Genomic DNA, 17,788 nt, shown 5'->3' with positions numbered 1-17,788 from the left:
TAGTAGTGTGTGTGTGTGTGTGTGTGTGTGTGTGTGTGTGTGTGTGTAAGCTTGTACACATGATCTGGGGTGTATCTGGAGTTTTCAGGAGGCTTTTTCCCTCTGAGCCACCTTGCCAGCCCTAAAAGATAAAAATGGCCAAGAAATATCTTCCAAAAGTGTTCAACATCCTTAGCCACCAGGGAAATGCAAATTAAAAAGATTTCGTCTTACCTCATTCAGAATGGCTAACATAAAGAAAACAACTTACAGCAAATACTGACAAGGATTCAGAGAAAGGGGAACCTTATTCACTGCTGGTAGAATTGCAAACTGGGGCAGCCACTATGGAAATCAGTGTGGAGAATTCTCAAAAAGGTAAACGTAGATCTACCATACAAGCCAGTTATACCACTACTTAGTACAGACCCAGAGGACATGGTATTCTACTATAGAAATACTTGTTCAGGCATGTTCATTGTTTTTTTTTTCCACAATAGCTAGGAAATGAAAACAACCATAATATCTTTCAACTGGTGAATGGATAATAAAAATATGATATATATACACAATGGAATTCTATTCAGCTTCAAAGAAAACAGAGAATGCAGAGATGGCTCAGCAGTTAAGAGTACTAACTGCTCTTGCGGTGAACCCAGATTTAATTTCCAGCAGCCACATGGTGACTAACAGCCATCCATAACTCCAGTTCTAGGGGATGCAATACTTTCTTCTGACATCCATGGGCATTGCATGACAGAGGTGCACTTACACACAAGCAGGCAGTGCACTCATACACATAAAATAAACAACATATTTTAAAGAAAAATCAAATCATGAAAATTGCAGGTAAATGGACAACACTGGAAAACAGTTTATTGAGTAAAGTACAACCTGAAGTCGCTGCAGAAGCCAGAAAAGTAGGAAGGGGCCATGGAGTAAAGGGGTGAAAAGGAGCTCTAGAGAAGGGAATAGGACACAGGTGCTAGCAAGGGCAAAATGGTGAAAATGCGGAAAGGTGATTGGTGAGGGGAAAGGGAGGGTAATACAGAGGGAGAATGAGGAAGGACAAAGACTAACACTAGAGGCGCTTGAAAAACTGGTGGGGAAACATTATTTTTCCATGATCTCATGTGTGTGTGTGTGTATATATGTGTGTGTGTGTGTGTGTGTGTATGTATGTATATGTATATATATATTTATGTATATAGCCAACTCCTAAGTAGTTGGACTTAAGGCTCACTCAATAGGAGGTAATTCATGCCTGGTACTGAAAACCTAGCTAAATTCCTATAGCTGGAGAGATTATAGCCCCTAGAAGAGAATCTATCATTGCCATTTTTCTAAACAAATATAATTTCTAACTACATTCTAAATATTTATCCTAAGACTCACAGATAAGTGTAGCTCTCACCCCATTTTATTACAAATGGAGTCTATTACTGAGTTTCACAGCTGGTCAACAGAGAGAACCAGTGAGCATGGGGTGCCCAGCCTCAACTGTAACAGCTACCACACAGCTCCACACATAAGGCCCAGGGAATATCGTGGAAGAGGGAGCGGAAAGATTGTAAGAACCAGAGGACCAGGACACTGGCTGCTAGATTGTTTCTTCAAGACACACCAGGGAAGCTGCATCCATGAAATCTTAACAATATGGTTCCTTAAACAAGACCGACCTAATGTCAACACCAATTGACATGCCAACATAGATGGGGGAAATTTCACAAGGTCCCACCTCCAGAGGCAGAATTATAGGCAATGGCTGCTGAGAGAGGGAGAATAGGTTATCTCCAAAGACAAGTTCCCAGATAGGCTATCCATGCAAGTGGTCAGCCCTCAACACAAATGCATATAAGCAGCAACATCAAATGGACTCAGTTCGTGTGTGTGTGTGTGTGTGTGTGTGTGTGTGTGTGTGTGTGTGTGTGGTGTATGCAATAATAATTAAAGAAGAGGTCACAAAAATTAGAACAAGTTAGTAAGATGTGGGAGGAGATGGAAGTGGAGAGGGAGGGTTAGAAATTATATTAATGCAGTACTCACATATGTAATTCTCAAACAAAAAAGTTGCCAGGCATGGCAGTGCACACCTGTAGTCCCAGCACTTGGGAGGCAGAGGCAGGTGGATCTCTGTGAGTTCAAGGCCAGCCTGGTCTACATAATGCGTTCCAGGACAGCTGGGGCTACAGGAAAACCCTGTCTCAAAAACACCAATCAATCAATCAATCAATAAATAAATAAATAAATAAATGTAAATAAAATTATACTAAAAGAAATTTTTTTTTAAAGAAACAGGATAGGCATGGAGAATTGTGGCAAACTATTCATAGAATAAGTACTAATTCAAATTATTTCTTTGTTAAATTTTTTCTTGATTTAATTTTATGTGTGTAATATCTGTCTGCATGTATATAAGTGCACCCATGTTATACAGTGCCTCCAGAGGACAGAAGAGGGTGTTGGATCCCCTGAAACTGGAGTTGGGATGGTTGTTAGCCACCATGTGGGTGCTGGGACTCAAACCCAGGTCTTCTGCAAGAACAGCCAGTGTTCTTAGTGTTCTTAAATGCTGAGTCATCTCTCAGCCCCTCCAAATTCTATCATCCATTGATAAGCATCTGTGAAGTTGATTACTAATGTGCAAAATTTTTTTCACACACAACCAATTAAAATTTACACCCCTAGGAATACCTATAAATATTATAAAAAGGGGATTCTTATTATGAAAGACATAAATAATTGGAAAAATACACATTTCTTTAAAATTGTGCTATATATAGCTGAGGTTTACAATAGGATGTTATCTGAAACATATGGTTAGTAAAATGATTATAGAGTGAACCAAATTAACACCTTTAGCCTCTTTCATCTTTATAATTTTTGTATTTGACAAGAACAGGTAAAATGCACTTATTTAACAAAATCATTATTAACAAAAGTAATTATTTCTACTGTAATTCTTAAATTGCACATTAGACACTTAATTTTTTTGATCCTATGTATCTACTTCTTTGTATTCTTTGAACCAATTTTGACATGTTACTGGCTGACTACAGTCTAAACAATATCACCAATTTTCCATGAATGTTTTGTCATCATTGACAGTAACAAACAGGTGAAAACCTGTGCAGAAAAAGGAGCGCGATACTGACCCTGCAGGCTTATTTAAATGAGAAGTCTGATTAGCCATCATAATACAGCCGCGTTAAAGCATAGATCGTAAGACAAATGTCAGTCATTCTTTTAAGTCTCTGTCTATTGTGGCTCTAGGATTGCTGAACACACAGAGGTGTCTGAATTTGCTGTGGTGCACAGAATGAGGGAGCTTTGTTCTCCTTTCCCAGGACTTGAGCTCTTGTTGTTTATTTCTTCGTCGTTCTCTCTGCTCTGTATATCAAAACCTCATGCCACATGCTTTAAATAGATGAAAGAAACAAAAACTAAAAATCTATTAAGTAACAATAAGTTAACAAAATATTCTAAGTTGTTTTGGGGGACTTGCAACCCACTTCCTTATTGTGTACTTTTAATGTCTATATGGTAGCTGTACTTAACAAACATCTAGCAAATGTAACACTAGATCTGTGATATGAAGACCTAGAGTGGAGCTCCAGCCCCAGGAGCAGGTTTGAGGACAGGCTGCAGGTGCCTGGGGAGCAGTGTGTACTTGCTGCACAGAAGTAGAGGGCTGCATCTCCAGGCTGGGTGGCTGCGATGTGCAGGGAGAAGTGTTTGGCTTTCTTATCCAGTGAGACAGTGAGTCTTTGGTTCTGTTTTCTCTCTGAATTTGAACGAATGTCAATGATGAGCTGGGGACCCTTTCCAGGTTCTTGCTTATACCAAGGGAAGTAGCTAGAGGCACTGTCTGAATAAGTACAGTTGATCTCACTGCTGTCTCCCTCCCAGACACTCAGGGTGGAAGGAAGCTGCTCCACCTTCTCTCCTCGGCTGACCCCTGTGAGGGAAGAAAAAGATGGTCAGGTCATTTTCTATAGTAAGTAGAGGAAGCCAGAATAGCAGAGTTCTCCCTGATGTCTCAGGAGTGCCCACTGGTTATTCTGTTCCTCCAGAACATGCACTCACAGTCCAGCTGCAGCCACAGGAACGTGAGAAAAGTGGGATCACAAGCCCTCATTGCTCCTCCCGATGAAACTCTGCCGTAAAATGTGATCGCTAGCCAGGTAGCTGCTCCTGCCTGGTGCTTCCTCTTTCTCAGAACATGTCTAGTCCTCCAGTTGAACCCAGCCAATGGGATAAATGGGCTTTGCTCCTTCTACCTGCACTGAAGTGAATTCTCGGCTCTCTCTATCAACTGAGGTCTATTGCCACCTTGTGGCAAGTTTCGTAACTCGTGAGGCCTCCAGATAAATGCACTATAAATTTATGAGACTCGGCACATAAAACTGTGATGAATGAAACAAAGTAGGTCTTAGATCAGAGAGTAAGTGCACAGTAAGCACTAAGAGACAAATATTGGTGTGTGTACATACTACTGAGTCATTATTAATATATTTCAAAGAGGTGGATGTGTCTAGTGTTTATTCAACAAAGTGCTAAGTTTACATGTTGAAATCAAAGAAGCACCATGATTCAATGTCAGGATCAAAGTGGAAAATAACTTCCTTTCTAGCCACATACACACTAAAAATTTATTTGTCACAGAAAAAAAAAGTCTTAAAAAGAAAGTGTAAGCCAAAAACTAAAGTGGATGAGATTACTGAATTCCTGAAATAAAACACATAATGTATGATATATATATATATATACATACACACACACACATATATATATATGTGTGTATATATATGAATGATCTTGGAAACGACAATATCCAGAATCTCAGACTCTCATCCTCCAGGTCTGGTCTTGGCAATGGGTTTGCCATTCCCAGAGCATGGGCTGTACCAACAGCCAAGCTGCAGAGTCCTTCAGTAAAGATGGCTGTGGTAGACAGTACAACCACATCCCAACAGAGGGAACAATGGAATATGTTCTTGAGTTAGTAACAATTCATCCTTGGAGATAGTTTGACTTACAGATTGGGTCTCTATCATGATAATTACGACATCTTTAAGAACTGTTTTCCTTTATAACTGAATACTGTTCCACTGTGGTATGTACCCGGCTTTCATCATTCATGCATCAGTTGGACTTCTATAGTTGTTGCATTTCCTAGATACTTGGAATGGTGCAGCAATAAACATGGATGTGCAAGTGTCTTGGTGGTAAGACCCAGGAGTGATAGTAAAAATGAAATCATGAGCACTGCTGCTCCTGCTGCTGTGCATGACCATGGGTGCGGTCCTGGTCCCTCCCTCTGCCTTCCAGCCACGGAAGCCCAGGAGAGACCTGAGGACTCCAGCTTCTCTGTAGTCAGCCAGTGAGGGCACAATCTGAGAGCGCTTGGAGCTGTTACTGCCCTCTGGTGGTGAACCAGAATCATCACTTTGAATGACCAGAGCTGTCCATGCTTAATCATGTGATATGCCCAGACTTAATCACGTGACATACACCGGCCTTAAGGAACCAGCTGAAGAATGTGACATGTTGGAGCTTGTCTGATGAAGGAGCCTAATACAACAGCTCTTCACTTCCACCCGACAATGGTTTTCAGCCTATTCTGAGTCAGGAGGCGGTTCTGAGTTGGGGCCTCTGAAAAGAAGATTTGTGTCTGCGTTTTAGTAGACGGTCTACATCCTTACCAGCAAGTATATCAAAGCCTGAATAAGTCCCCCTCGATATGATGACATGGAGCCTGAAATCAGCTGCTCTTAATTTTGTGACCGTTTTCCTGGCCAGGACCTGGATGGGAGACCCCTTCATGATCTCTGCAAGACAACTATTACCTCTTCCAGGACGGCAGTATGGTCGTCTCCGCATTCTTTCCTGCCGTCTGGTGGCCTTTGGACTTTGCTCAGCTGTGGGCTACTTCTGACAGTGCTCTTTCTTGCTTTCACAGTTCACTTCAGGAAGAACAGGATTGTAAAGATGTCCAGCCCCAACCTGAACACTGTGAGCTTGTTGGGCAGTAGCTTTTTTCTGTTGTTGTTGTTGTTGTTTTAACTTGCATGTCCGTGTTTATTGTGGCACTTTAAAAAATAGCCAAGTTATGGAACCAGACTCACAATCCGTCAACAAATAAATGGATAAAGAAAATGTAGTGTGTGTACACAGTGGAATTTAATTCAGCCACAATGAAATTATGCAGGAAAGTGAATGGAACTGGAAATTATTGTGTACAAAATGATGGATTTCATCATGAAATTTTCTCGCATATATATAACATATAATCTAATATATATTTTGATCACATCTCTTCATCTGCTCCCTTCTCCCCCTCCACCTCCTGCTGGTCCCTTCACCTCCCAAACATTTACCCTTCTATTTCCATATCTGAATAGATAATTTTAAAGTCTGGATTCCACAGATGAACAAAACATGCAACACTTGTCTTTCTGATTCTGTCTTATTTCACTTATTGGGCAGTTGTTTGCATTACAGATGCTTCCATGGGTAGCTCAGTGGAAGCTCTCATTCAGATGAGACTGTCCATGCTATGCCCTGGGATATCCCTTGTGTTTAGCCCCATTCTGGGGAAGAGTTGGTGATTCTACAAGGTGTTTACACAGAGGATCCCAGACAAGGGAGTGATTATCAATGACCTGCACTGGCTGGGGTTGGTGGCAACCCTCATGCTGGCTGATGTGATTCTGCTCCTGACATGGATGCTACTGATCTCATCCAGTGTCTGTGGATCCTTGGTGTCAGCATGACAGTGACAGGGAGTGATGTGTCCTGCTCTTTGACCAACACACACTTCTGTGCTTCGCTGTACTCTGATGTCTGGATTGCTCTGGTTTGGGGCTACAAGGGGCTGCTGCTGTTTCATGGTGCCTACCTGGCTGGCCTGACAGACCACCTCAGTTTTCCTCCAGTGAACCAGTCCTTGACCATCATGGTTGGAGTCAACCTCCTCCTGCTTCACTGCAGACTGCTTTTTTGTGGTCACCAGATACTTGCACTCCTGGCCCAATCTGGTCTCTGAACTTGTATCTGGAGGCATCTTCGTTTGTACAGCCACAGTGTCTTCCTTCCACAGCTGAAGCAATAGATGGCATTTGAAGGAGAAAACGAAGCAAACAGACTCATGGCCAAATGTTTCAGCAGCCCTAGGAAAAGATTCCGTGCGCAGCTTGGTAAGGACTAGGACTGCCACTTGAGGGAAGGGAAGAGCTCCATGGAGAGACCCCTCACAGAAAAAAAAATGCAGTAGTTGAAAGCCTGCAAGAAAAGCCAACAAGCTAAGTAGAAACCGTGAAGCTGATGCCTGCTGAGTGCGCTTCTGACTCCCCAGCATGGACTGTCCCAGCCACAGCCTCTGCCCATGGGCTGGCAGCCCAAGAACCTTCAGAACGCCCTTCTGCCTCTGAGGATGATACCAGTGCAGCTGCTAAGGACTCCCTTCACACACCAGGGGCCTCCAGGCTTGTGAAAAGCCCTAGGGCATCTGAGAGGGACACCAGTCCGTCTCCATGCCAGGAGGAGAAGATGCTTTTTGGAACACTTTGTGATCTTTGGGACGTGGGTTGCTGCTAGAAGACACAGGCTGAGCAAAGGGAGGATCCAGAAAGAGGAGACCAAGGACCCATGGCCCACAGCCAGAGCTGCAGGCCAGATGGAGGGGCTTGTGAACCGGAGGCCCAGGCAGAGCCCGAGGAACTCCCAGACAGACAACCAGGATCAGTTCAGTGGTCAGATGAAAACGGGGAATCCTTACAAGAGCTAGACCTGGACCGGAGACTCCCCTCCCCCCACCTTGTCCCAGCAGCTTTGGAAAAGCTGTACTTCCGTCAGCCCCCAGAAACAGTCCCAGACTGGAGGATCGGGCTTCAGTCCACATGTGATGAGGAGGAGGCAGATAGCCAGCGGGCTGGCTTCCACGTACCTGGCTCAGTAGCCCCCAGTGTGGAACATCAAGCAAACAGAACTGTTTCTGGGGCACACCATGGGCTGAATGTGCAGAGTGGGGACAATCCCAGGCTGGACCTCCAAATACAGCTGCCAAGCTCTAGGGGGCTGCAGGCTGCCTTGCAACCTGTCCTTGTTAAGGTTCTGCTTCTAGTAAGGCACAAAGCCCCACTGTCCCAAGCCTACCTCCTTCACCTGGCCTGCCTGGGCAGCGGCAGCCTCGGGTCCCAGCGTCTCCTGGCTGTCCTTGCTTGTCCTCTCGGTGCAAACTCCTGGACACTGAGTCGAGCAGCTCAGATGAGTTCTTCTGCCTCTGCCACTGGCCCTGCTGTGAAATCTGCTTCAAGAGCTCTTTGGACTCCAGCGGCAGTGACACATCAGGCAGCGACTCTGAGCCTGCTGAGGGCTGGCCTCCTGGGAAAAGCTGTGGGCCTGCTCCAAGCCCACTGTCAACGTAAAGATGACTTGAAAGCCCTATTGATGTGAAAAGTAGCAAGACAGGGCTGGCCGCAGAGGTTAGTCCTGGTCCATCAGAACCAAAACTTAGGGAGGCAGATCCCAGCCTTTGGAGACCCAGTAGTGCACTGTGTTTCAACTGTGTGCCCTGATTTTTTGAAATACTTTTGCTTGGTTTTTTTCATTTTGTTTACTTGTTTGTTTGTGTTTGTTTGTTTGTTTGTTTGAGACAGAGTCCCCCTACAGTCCCAGCTAATTTGGAACTTGCTATGTAGACCAGACAGGCCTTATTCTCAAAGATCCACCAGCCGCTGCCTCCTGTGTGTGGGATTAAAGACATGCATTCCCATGCCCAGGTTCACTCACTACTTCCTTTTTTCTTTCTTTCTTTTCTTTTCTTTTCTTTTCTTTTTTTTTTTTTTTTTTTTTTGGTCTTTTTGAGACAGGTTCTTCCTATAGCCCCATCTGGACTGGGAATCACTACATAGACCAGTCTGGCCTTGAATTCTCAGAGATCTTTCTGCCTCTGTCATCCAAGTGCTGGGATTAAAAGCATGCACCACCACTTCTGGCTTAAGTCATCTCTGCACCCCTTGCCCCACTTCTTATCCATCCACCATCATGACATCTCACAATGAAACCCAACACAGTTAGGTCTCCATGTGTCCACAGGATACTCAGATTGCTCTCCTGGGCTTAGCGGTTCCTGGGGCCCATGCCCTGTTCTCTTCCAGTGGCACAGTTTTCTGCTAGAAAGGAGAACATACCAGCAGTCTCCATTGGGAGACTAGGGAGGCCTTTCTGGGCAGAAGGTGGTTTTGGTGTCATTGGGTTTACATGATCACCACAGACAGAAACCTGGAAACAGAGTGGGGGAAGAGAAAGGAAGAATGGATGATAAGAAGTCAAGGAAGGAGCCGGGCGAGGTGGCGCACACCTTTAATCCCAGCACTAGGGAGGCAGAGGCAGGCGGATCTCTGAGTTCAAGGCCAGCCTGGTCTACATAGTGAGTGCCAGGACAGCTGGGGCTACAGGGCGACGCTGTCTCAAAAAAAAAAAAAAAAAAAAAAAAAAAAAAAAAAAAGGCGAGGAACAAAACAGGCTCTGAGCATTTCACCTGAGTCTGGCTTGGGACTTAACAATATCAAATTCCGGTAATTCCTATTAAATAGACCCTCCAGTTTCTACAGATGGGGTAGCATTTCTCCACTCATTCTTCAGGAAGTGACAGACAAGTCTCAGGAGATAATGCCACAGGCCAGTGCAAGTTGCTAAGATGTGCTTGTCCCACAGTCCTGGTAGACAAACTTGGTTCTTCACCTCCTGAAGCAGGCTTTCCACTGGTGGGGAGCAGCTGTAGCTCGAAAGGAACCAGGGAGTTGGTAAAGGATGAGCTTCAGGAAGCCATCTGATGCTAAAGTAGCAGGGAAGGCCAAGTTGGTCCACTGTGCTTGCTGCCTAGTTAGTCATCTGGCCCCACTGCTGTGCTGCTTCTGTGGCATGTCTGGGATTTGTGAAAGAGTTTCAACTTCCAAGGGCTTCACTAAACATCTCCCAAGCATCAAGCAGACTCTCAAAGTTTGTTGATGCCTCATAACCCTCCCGGTGGTAGGCACAGAGGCCCTGCTGGTAGGACAACACCTGCCTTCTATTTTTCAATACAAATTTCTTAATTTATTCCATGTGTTTTGATGATTGCGATTTTGTAGTTTCTGTGTGTGCTGTTTGTATAGTGACCAAGTGATACATTAATGTAAGAGAAACAACCCTAAAACATGAAATCCTGACATTTGCAGGGAAATGAGTAGAACTGGACATTTTATATTAAACAACCCCGAGTTAGGACCATCAGCACATTTTTCTGTCCTACACAGATCCCAGATCTCAGTCTTTCTATGTGTATAGATGTGTGCATTGATGTGGGTATAGGCCATAAAAGCAGAAAGAGGAACATGGAAAATGGAAAGGAGGTTGTCAGAGTCAGGGAAGGAGGAAATGGTTATAGAATAATTCATGTGAAGGGAAAAAAGAATATGGGATTCCAGGAGGAAGGAGACCAGCAAAGAGAAGTAGGGTAAAATGACAGAGGAGTGAAGTGGGGGAGAGGCGCAACAAAACAGTCCATGAGAATACCAAAATGGAACACATTACTTTGTATGCTAATTTAAAAAAACTAATAAAAGTTACTATAGGCAGTGGATGACCACAAGGAAATGGTGTTTCCAGACAGCAAAGCTGTTACACGTATGAAATCACAACAATGGTGACAGCATACACCAGACCTATGCAACCTCAAGCCAGATAAAATCACAGCATAGAGGTAGGGAGGTGGGTAAGCATCCCCAACCCTGTCTGAAGAACCATTGGCAACCGAGGGCTGACAGGAGGGCTGACACTCAGTGTTCTCTAAGTTTGTGACGCCAGTTAGGTTGGACAGGCTCCAGGAGATGAATCCACACTCAGCAACATTTCAGGAAACAAGTTAGACTTGATAGACCTTGAAAAAATAACAGAGAGCATGAAGTGGAGGAGTTAGTAAAGTGGGCATCTGGATGAGGGAGGGGGTCTGCATATAGAAAAATACGTTGTATGAAATTCTCAAAGAATCAACAAAATATTCTTAAAAGACATCTTTATTAAAAAGAAGTATGTCTTCCTGTTATAGGTGACTTGAATTCTGCAAGATGCTAAGAGAAAACCATAGTATGGAAAACAGCCACATGTCACTTTACTCTTCTAAATATTTATTCTTTCGTGTGTGTGTGTGTGTGTGTGTGTGTGTGTGTGTGTATGTTGATAATGGTGGTGGTGGTGGTGGGTGTGTGTATGTTGTGCTGATAATGTTGGGATGAGTGTGTGTGTGTGTGTGTGTACACGTGTGTGTGCACTCATGAGGCCAGAGAATGATATCAAGTGTCTTGCTCTATCATGTTCTGCATATTTCCCTTGAGACAAGGGCTATCACTGAAACTGGAACTGGGCAAACAACCATCCAGCCTCAGTGATGGTCCTTTCTACATCCTCTCACAGTGCTGGGGTACATGTGCACCTGGATTTTGCATGGGTTCTGGGGATTTGAACTCAACTCCTCATGGCTGTGCTAGAGGTCTTCCCTCTGAACCATCTCCCTGGCCTGTAGCTTTGTGGTTGGTTGCCTCTTCCTCTCTGCTATCCTGCCTTTAAATGCAAACACTGACATCTCTTCTCTTGGCTGTCCTCTAAACTGTGAACCAACCATGGCATGGACTCCAGCTTCCTTGATCTCTGACTTTTCTCCAAAATTCAACTAGAATGTTCCTTCTCTAAAACACTGACAAAATTCTTCAGACCTAAGAATGTTCAGAATCATCTCCCTCTGCCAAAATACCTTTCCTATCTAGGTTATTTTGCTCATATTTTGACTATTTCTGAAATAATAATTATAAAGAATTTTCAATGTTCCCTGTGTGTTTTACAGGGACTGTACAAACAGAAAATTGGTCCTAAAGCCCTGATCATGATAAACAGAATCCGGAAAACTATGGCCTCATTTCCAGAAGAAGGGACCTTTTCCTAATGTTTGTGCTCACTAAACCCTTGAAATTACAGAGAATCATTCTAATTACTCATTCATATCCCATACCCTTAAATATTTGAGAATAGTTGTTATAATTAACTTGAGTTTAGTAAGTATGTATGTATACATGTAAGATATTTACATATGTAAACTTATAGGTAGATAGATGATAGATACAGATAGACAGATGATAGATGATAGATAGATAGATAGATAGATAGATAGATAGATGATTGATAGATGGTAGATAGATGATTGATAGATGGTAGATAGATGATTAGATAGATAGATAGATGATAGATGATAGATGATTGATAGATGATAGACAGACAGACAGACAGATAGATAATAGATAGATGGGTAGATAGACAGACAGATGATAGACAGATGATTGATGATAGATGGATAGATGATAGATAGACAGATAGACAGATAGATGATAGATTGATTGATAGATAGATAGATGATTGATAGATGGTAGATAGATGATGATCAGTGCTCACTGGCCGTCCTGACCCCATTCGTCGCTTCTGCTCCCTTTGCCCTCATGGACTGGTGGCCAATGACCCATGAGGGGAGGGAGAGACCCCCAGATAGATGATAGATAGATGATAGGTAGGTAGGTAGATAGATGATAGATGATCGATAGATAGATGATAGATAGATACAGATGATGATAGATGATAGATAGATGATAGATAGATAGATAGATAGATAGATAGATAGACTGATGATAGATGGTAGATAGATGATAGATAGATAGATGATAGATAGATAGATGATTGATAGATGGATAGATGATAGATAGATGATAGACAGATAGATAGATAGATAGATAGATACATAGATAGATAGATAGATAGATAGATAGATAGATAGATAGATAGATAGACGGATAGATAGACAGATATATAGATTGATAGATAGATGATAGATAGATGATAGGTAGGTAGGTAGATAGATGATAGATGATTGATAGATAGATGATAGATAGACACACTAAATGATAGATGATAGATATAGATAGAAGACAGACAGACAGACAGACAGATAGATAGATAGATAGATAGATAGATAGATAGATAGATAGATAGATAGATAGATGTATAACATTTCTGCACCATCAAGTTGTATTTACTCACCCATTTTCTGGGTAAATCTCCTTTTTCTTGGAGAGAGATACTGAGGTCAATATTTGTTCTTTTCAGTAATGGCACCAAGGAAAAGGCTTTCTGTACCTCGTGGACTGTCAAGTGCAAGAGCACGCTGTTCTCCTAAACCTTTATTTCAATGCCTTCTTTTGCTGACAGTATGAATGTGATGCTGATTCTCTTTGTATCTGACTTTCAGGGATGTCTGCCTGTAGTGACACATGAACATGACTACACTTAGGAGAGTTCTTAGAAGTCATCTGGGTGTTGATGTCACCTCCATCCCTTTGGATCTTTCACAATGTGTCCAATGATTTGTTGCCTGAGTTCCTAGTGGAATAATAGTGGTTCAGCCTGAGTTCCCTTTCTTTCTCAGAGTTCTCCATGTTTACACACATTGGAGATCTCTATCCTGGCAGTCAAATTTACTGGACCACGTCTTCCTAGACCCAAACTGCAGAGCTGAAATGATGGGTTTCCATGAGGCACTATGTTCCCATAGGAAGGAGGTGCAGACAGAGTGCTAAGGAGGAATTTGGAACCCAGTGTCTTTCTACTCACACTCATTTACTAGATAGTTGTTTAAACTGGTATTTTACATATAGTTTCTGCCTTGTAACATGAAGTCGTACAAGAGGACTTCAAAGAATTCTTCTAGCCTTGAAACTCTTTTATATTACTGATTAGTAGACAGTATTTGTAGAGAGCTGTCTACAGCTCTCTACATGCAGACTGGGGAGAAAGTGTCTCACATAGTTAAAATCCAAGACCATTTGCACATCCCGATGCAATCTACCACATCTGTTTCCTTGACTGTGCCTTGGGCAACTTCAGAGGTAGAAGATAAGTTCCTATCTGGGTTTCCGTGGGTGCTCTAACATAAAAGACTTGATGGTGAATTAGAGAGACTAAACTCAGAGTCAAATAAAATCAAATAGGACTTGACTAAACATGAAGATCATTACCTGAGGTGATGTGTGGTAGCCCCAGTGGCTGAGACAGATAAGACAGTGCTTCTTCCTGAGGCCTGTTTATTATATCTATATTACACACACACACACACACACACACACACACACACACACACAATCTTGCTACTTGGAGACCCTGAAATGGCAGATAAATTTGCTAATATGCGCAGCAAAAACCACACTGACAACCTCATTCTGTTTGCTTTCTGAATTTAAATACCCTCTTTCCCAAGTTCAAATTCCCAACAGGTTTAGCTACAAATTTTGTGGAACCTATTATGAAAATTACAAATTTTGCCATTCTCAAAATACAGAAAAATGACTTTCATTGATATAAATCTTCATTACAAACACCTTATTATAAAATATAACATAACTTTAATAGTGATATAAGTAACAAAATGAACTTGCAAACAGAAAAAATGATGTAAAAAATTTATATACAAATATTAAGACATTGTAAAAACGATGCTTTGATTTAGTCATAAGATTTTTTAGCTTGCCTTCCTACAATTTGATTTATCTGATTTTGAAAACTAATTCATTTAGCACCTTCTTCTTGAGCAAAATAATGGAACGTGTTTCCAGGTGCTCTCCGTAAACACAAGATGGCAATTTTTCTCAGATTCCGGTTGTGCTGGACAGTTTTAGCTGTCAGCTTGACACACCTGGGTAGAGGGGGCCCTCAACTGGGAAACTGTCTCTATTGGACTGGCCTGTGGCTATGTCTGTGGGTATTTTCTTGATTGTTAGTGATGTGGGATCTGATCCACTGTTGGCGGGGCCACCCCGGGTATGTTGTCCTGTACTGTATAAGAACCAGGCTGAGCATGGGCCAGGGGAGCAAGCCAGAAAGCAGTGTTCCTCTATGACCTGTGCTTCAGCTCCTGCCTCCAGGTTCCTACCCCATGTTCCTACCTTGTGCTGTGGGTGATGAACTGTGACTTGAGAGATGTAAGCCAAATTAACCCTTTCCTGCCCAAGCTGGTACTGGTTAGAGTGTTTTGACATGGTCATTGAAAGCAAACTGGAACACTGGTTTTGAGAAGCGACCCCACTGATTCTGGAGAACTTGAGAGTGTTTACATTTTTATGACACATTAGCACGAATATTTGAAAAAAATAGTTCGAAATACAGATTTTAGTAACTTGGAGCTGGTGTTTGTAGTGGAACAATTTTTCTTAGACAATTGAGCTCATACAGGTCAGTATCAGATCAGTTTCAATTTTAAGTCTGAAGTCTTTTAACATGTGCTCACACACTCTTTGTAATTGGTGTATGTCTGATAAACCAAAAGTGACTTGATGATTCATAGTTTAGAATTCATGTTTGTGTATGCTTTCACTCTATGGGAAATTTTAAGGAAAATTAACATTAAAATTATCTTCTTTTAATAATTGGTTCATTAAAAGTGACATGGACAGCGTTCACCAATCTACTATCTTTGTATTTGACTGCTATTGTAAAGTCTGCTAGTTACTTCTCAATGAAGTATCATTTTCCAAGATTCTAAACTTTTCAAAGAGCTCTACTCTCTCTCCAGAATGCTCTGTTTGCCCGTGTGCTGCTCTCCTGCTGTAATCCTCTACCAGCAGCTATAACGACTCACCTTGAGGCTCTGCAGAGCTCCAGAGAGCCTTCCATGCACAGGCCTTGAACTGGGATGGCCAGCTGCTCAGCTCATAGGCCACTGCTGTGTCCTGGGACCTGAGCTTCCACGTGTTCCACTCGTGAAGCCCTGTGTGTCTCCTCTGCTCAGACCTCTTATTGCCTACCACTTGCAAAGCACAAGGCAAAGAAAAAATTGCTAAGAATTTCAAGACAACAGTAGCAGAGTATGTAACTGGACACCAGTCTGTCACTTACTCAGAGCCAGACACCATGAGACTCCACAGATCACAGGCCCAGGAAACTGGACCGTCCCATATTCCTCATATTAATTCTCATGGTCTCAGTTTCTTCTCCATCTTTTATTTTTACATTAATAACAGGAAAAGATCCATGAACTATTCCTTAAGGGGGCATATTTACACAGAACCGGATTAAAATGTGCATTCTTGCCAGTGATAGAAACAGACATATTGTCCAATCCCATAAATGGATTCTGGAGTGTCCTACACTGCCCAGCTCAGAGGACAAGCCTTGTTATCAACTTCCTGAATGGAACTCTCACCCCGGCATTGCCAGGTAATTAGCATGTCAATGGAGACAAGTGCCTTTCGCTATATAATCATGAGTACATTAGTATGGAAAAATGAAGTTTTATCAGTATTGAGAACATGTATGTAACAACTTATTATATTTGTTATTGGTTGCAAGAGTGAGAATGTGAATATAAACAGCACTATGTGCCATGGTGTGACTGCATTTTTATTGTACACGCAACATTTTCTCCCTGGTTAAATCCTAACATTTGAAGTTAACTTGGGCATTGAACTGTCTCTTTTTTGTTTGTTGTCTCTCAAATTTTACAAGCCTTTTTCATCCCAATAATTTATATGTCTTTCCAGGGAATGTGTTGTGACAATATTTGTGACCCTGTAGTTCTTATCAGTTATTCCAGTGGTCCATCCAAGAATGTTCCCATGCAAAGTTATTCCAGAAAAAAAAGTTAAAAACTAAGTGAAATGAAAAGTTTGTAAGTGTCTGTTAAGAGACATGAGGCTGACACAGCATGAATGCGGAAGCACGCAGTAGTGCAAATGCTGCATGGTCTCCCATGATGGGGCCTGCAGCTGCAGCCTCAGGTGTGGTTTGGGGCCAGGCTACAGATTGGCTGGGAGCACTGTGCCTCCCCTGCACAGAGGTAAGTGCCTGAATCTTCCAGCTGGGCATCCCTGATGTCCAGGGTTGTGTAGAGCTCCTGAGAATTAAATGTTGACTTTAATCTCCCGTTCTCCTTTGCTCCCACAGCCACATAAAGCAGACTGATGAGGCTGCCCCCGGAATTCTGTTGGAACCACTGCACACTCCTCACGGTGGTAGAAAAATTGCATCTCAGAGTAGATCCAGTTCCCTCCTGTAGACTCAGGGCTGAAGGACTCTGCTCTACCTGCATCCCTCTCACCCCTGTTTGGAAAGAGGAAAGGAAAACACAATCATGAGAAGTTTCCACATACACTTTCCAAGTATCCCAGGAGACACCTGTGAGAATGAACAGCCACCACTGACAGGTCTGAATCACACCGTTCCACATTCGGGGTGACCACAACTCACAGCAAACCTGCACCCATAGAAGGCCCAGCACAGCTCCCAGTCTCCTCTCCATGGCTCCTGTACAGTTGCTGTGGTGTCTTCTCTGCAGTTCTGAAGAGTCTCAAGTCTTGGGCACAGGCAAACTCCTGCTTACAGGCAACACGTTCCCTTGTGAATCACTGAGCCCTTTCATGTGTCTACACAGGAAACTCTATCTACCGCAGCACCATGAGACTGCACCGTAATTGCTCCAGGACTGTGGATAACAGCTGTGCAGGGAGCTACCAAACCATCTTTGTAAGGTATAAGAATTAGAAGTTCTTTCCCTCACCCCTTGTAACAGTTCATATTAGAGGAATTTGCGGGACAATGTGTGAGGACGGGGAATGCATGACACTGTGGGGGCAAACTAATGATCTCACTGGGTTAAGTAGAGTCTTGATAAATCATAGGAAGAGTAACCCCATGTCCTATATTGTGCGGTTTGATAGGTGATTTGAAAAGTCAG

The 17,788-nt window shown here is 42.8% G+C and overlaps 1 gene segment (V, D, J or C); it reads right to left on the bottom strand.

Moving 5' to 3' along the window:
* LOC103735801 overlaps positions 1–17,543 on the bottom strand; it is a gene marked incomplete at its 3' end in the record, with an annotated part of 21,517 nt that extends 3,974 nt beyond the window's left edge. The window contains 3 exon segments of the V gene segment in view: positions 2,126–2,133; positions 16,876–17,154; positions 17,257–17,543. Of these exon segments, the coding sequence occupies positions 2,126–2,133; positions 16,876–17,154; positions 17,257–17,353 (384 nt within the window).
* Positions 17,544–17,788: the final 245 nt, after the last annotated feature.

This window comes from Nannospalax galili, unplaced genomic scaffold (genome assembly GCF_000622305.1).
Source record: "Nannospalax galili isolate Female #2095 unplaced genomic scaffold, S.galili_v1.0 scaffold977, whole genome shotgun sequence".
NCBI classification, from domain to species: domain Eukaryota; kingdom Metazoa; phylum Chordata; class Mammalia; order Rodentia; family Spalacidae; genus Nannospalax; species Nannospalax galili.
The sequence above is the reverse complement of the archived record's forward strand: the minus strand, read 5'-3'. Positions and strand labels throughout refer to the sequence as shown.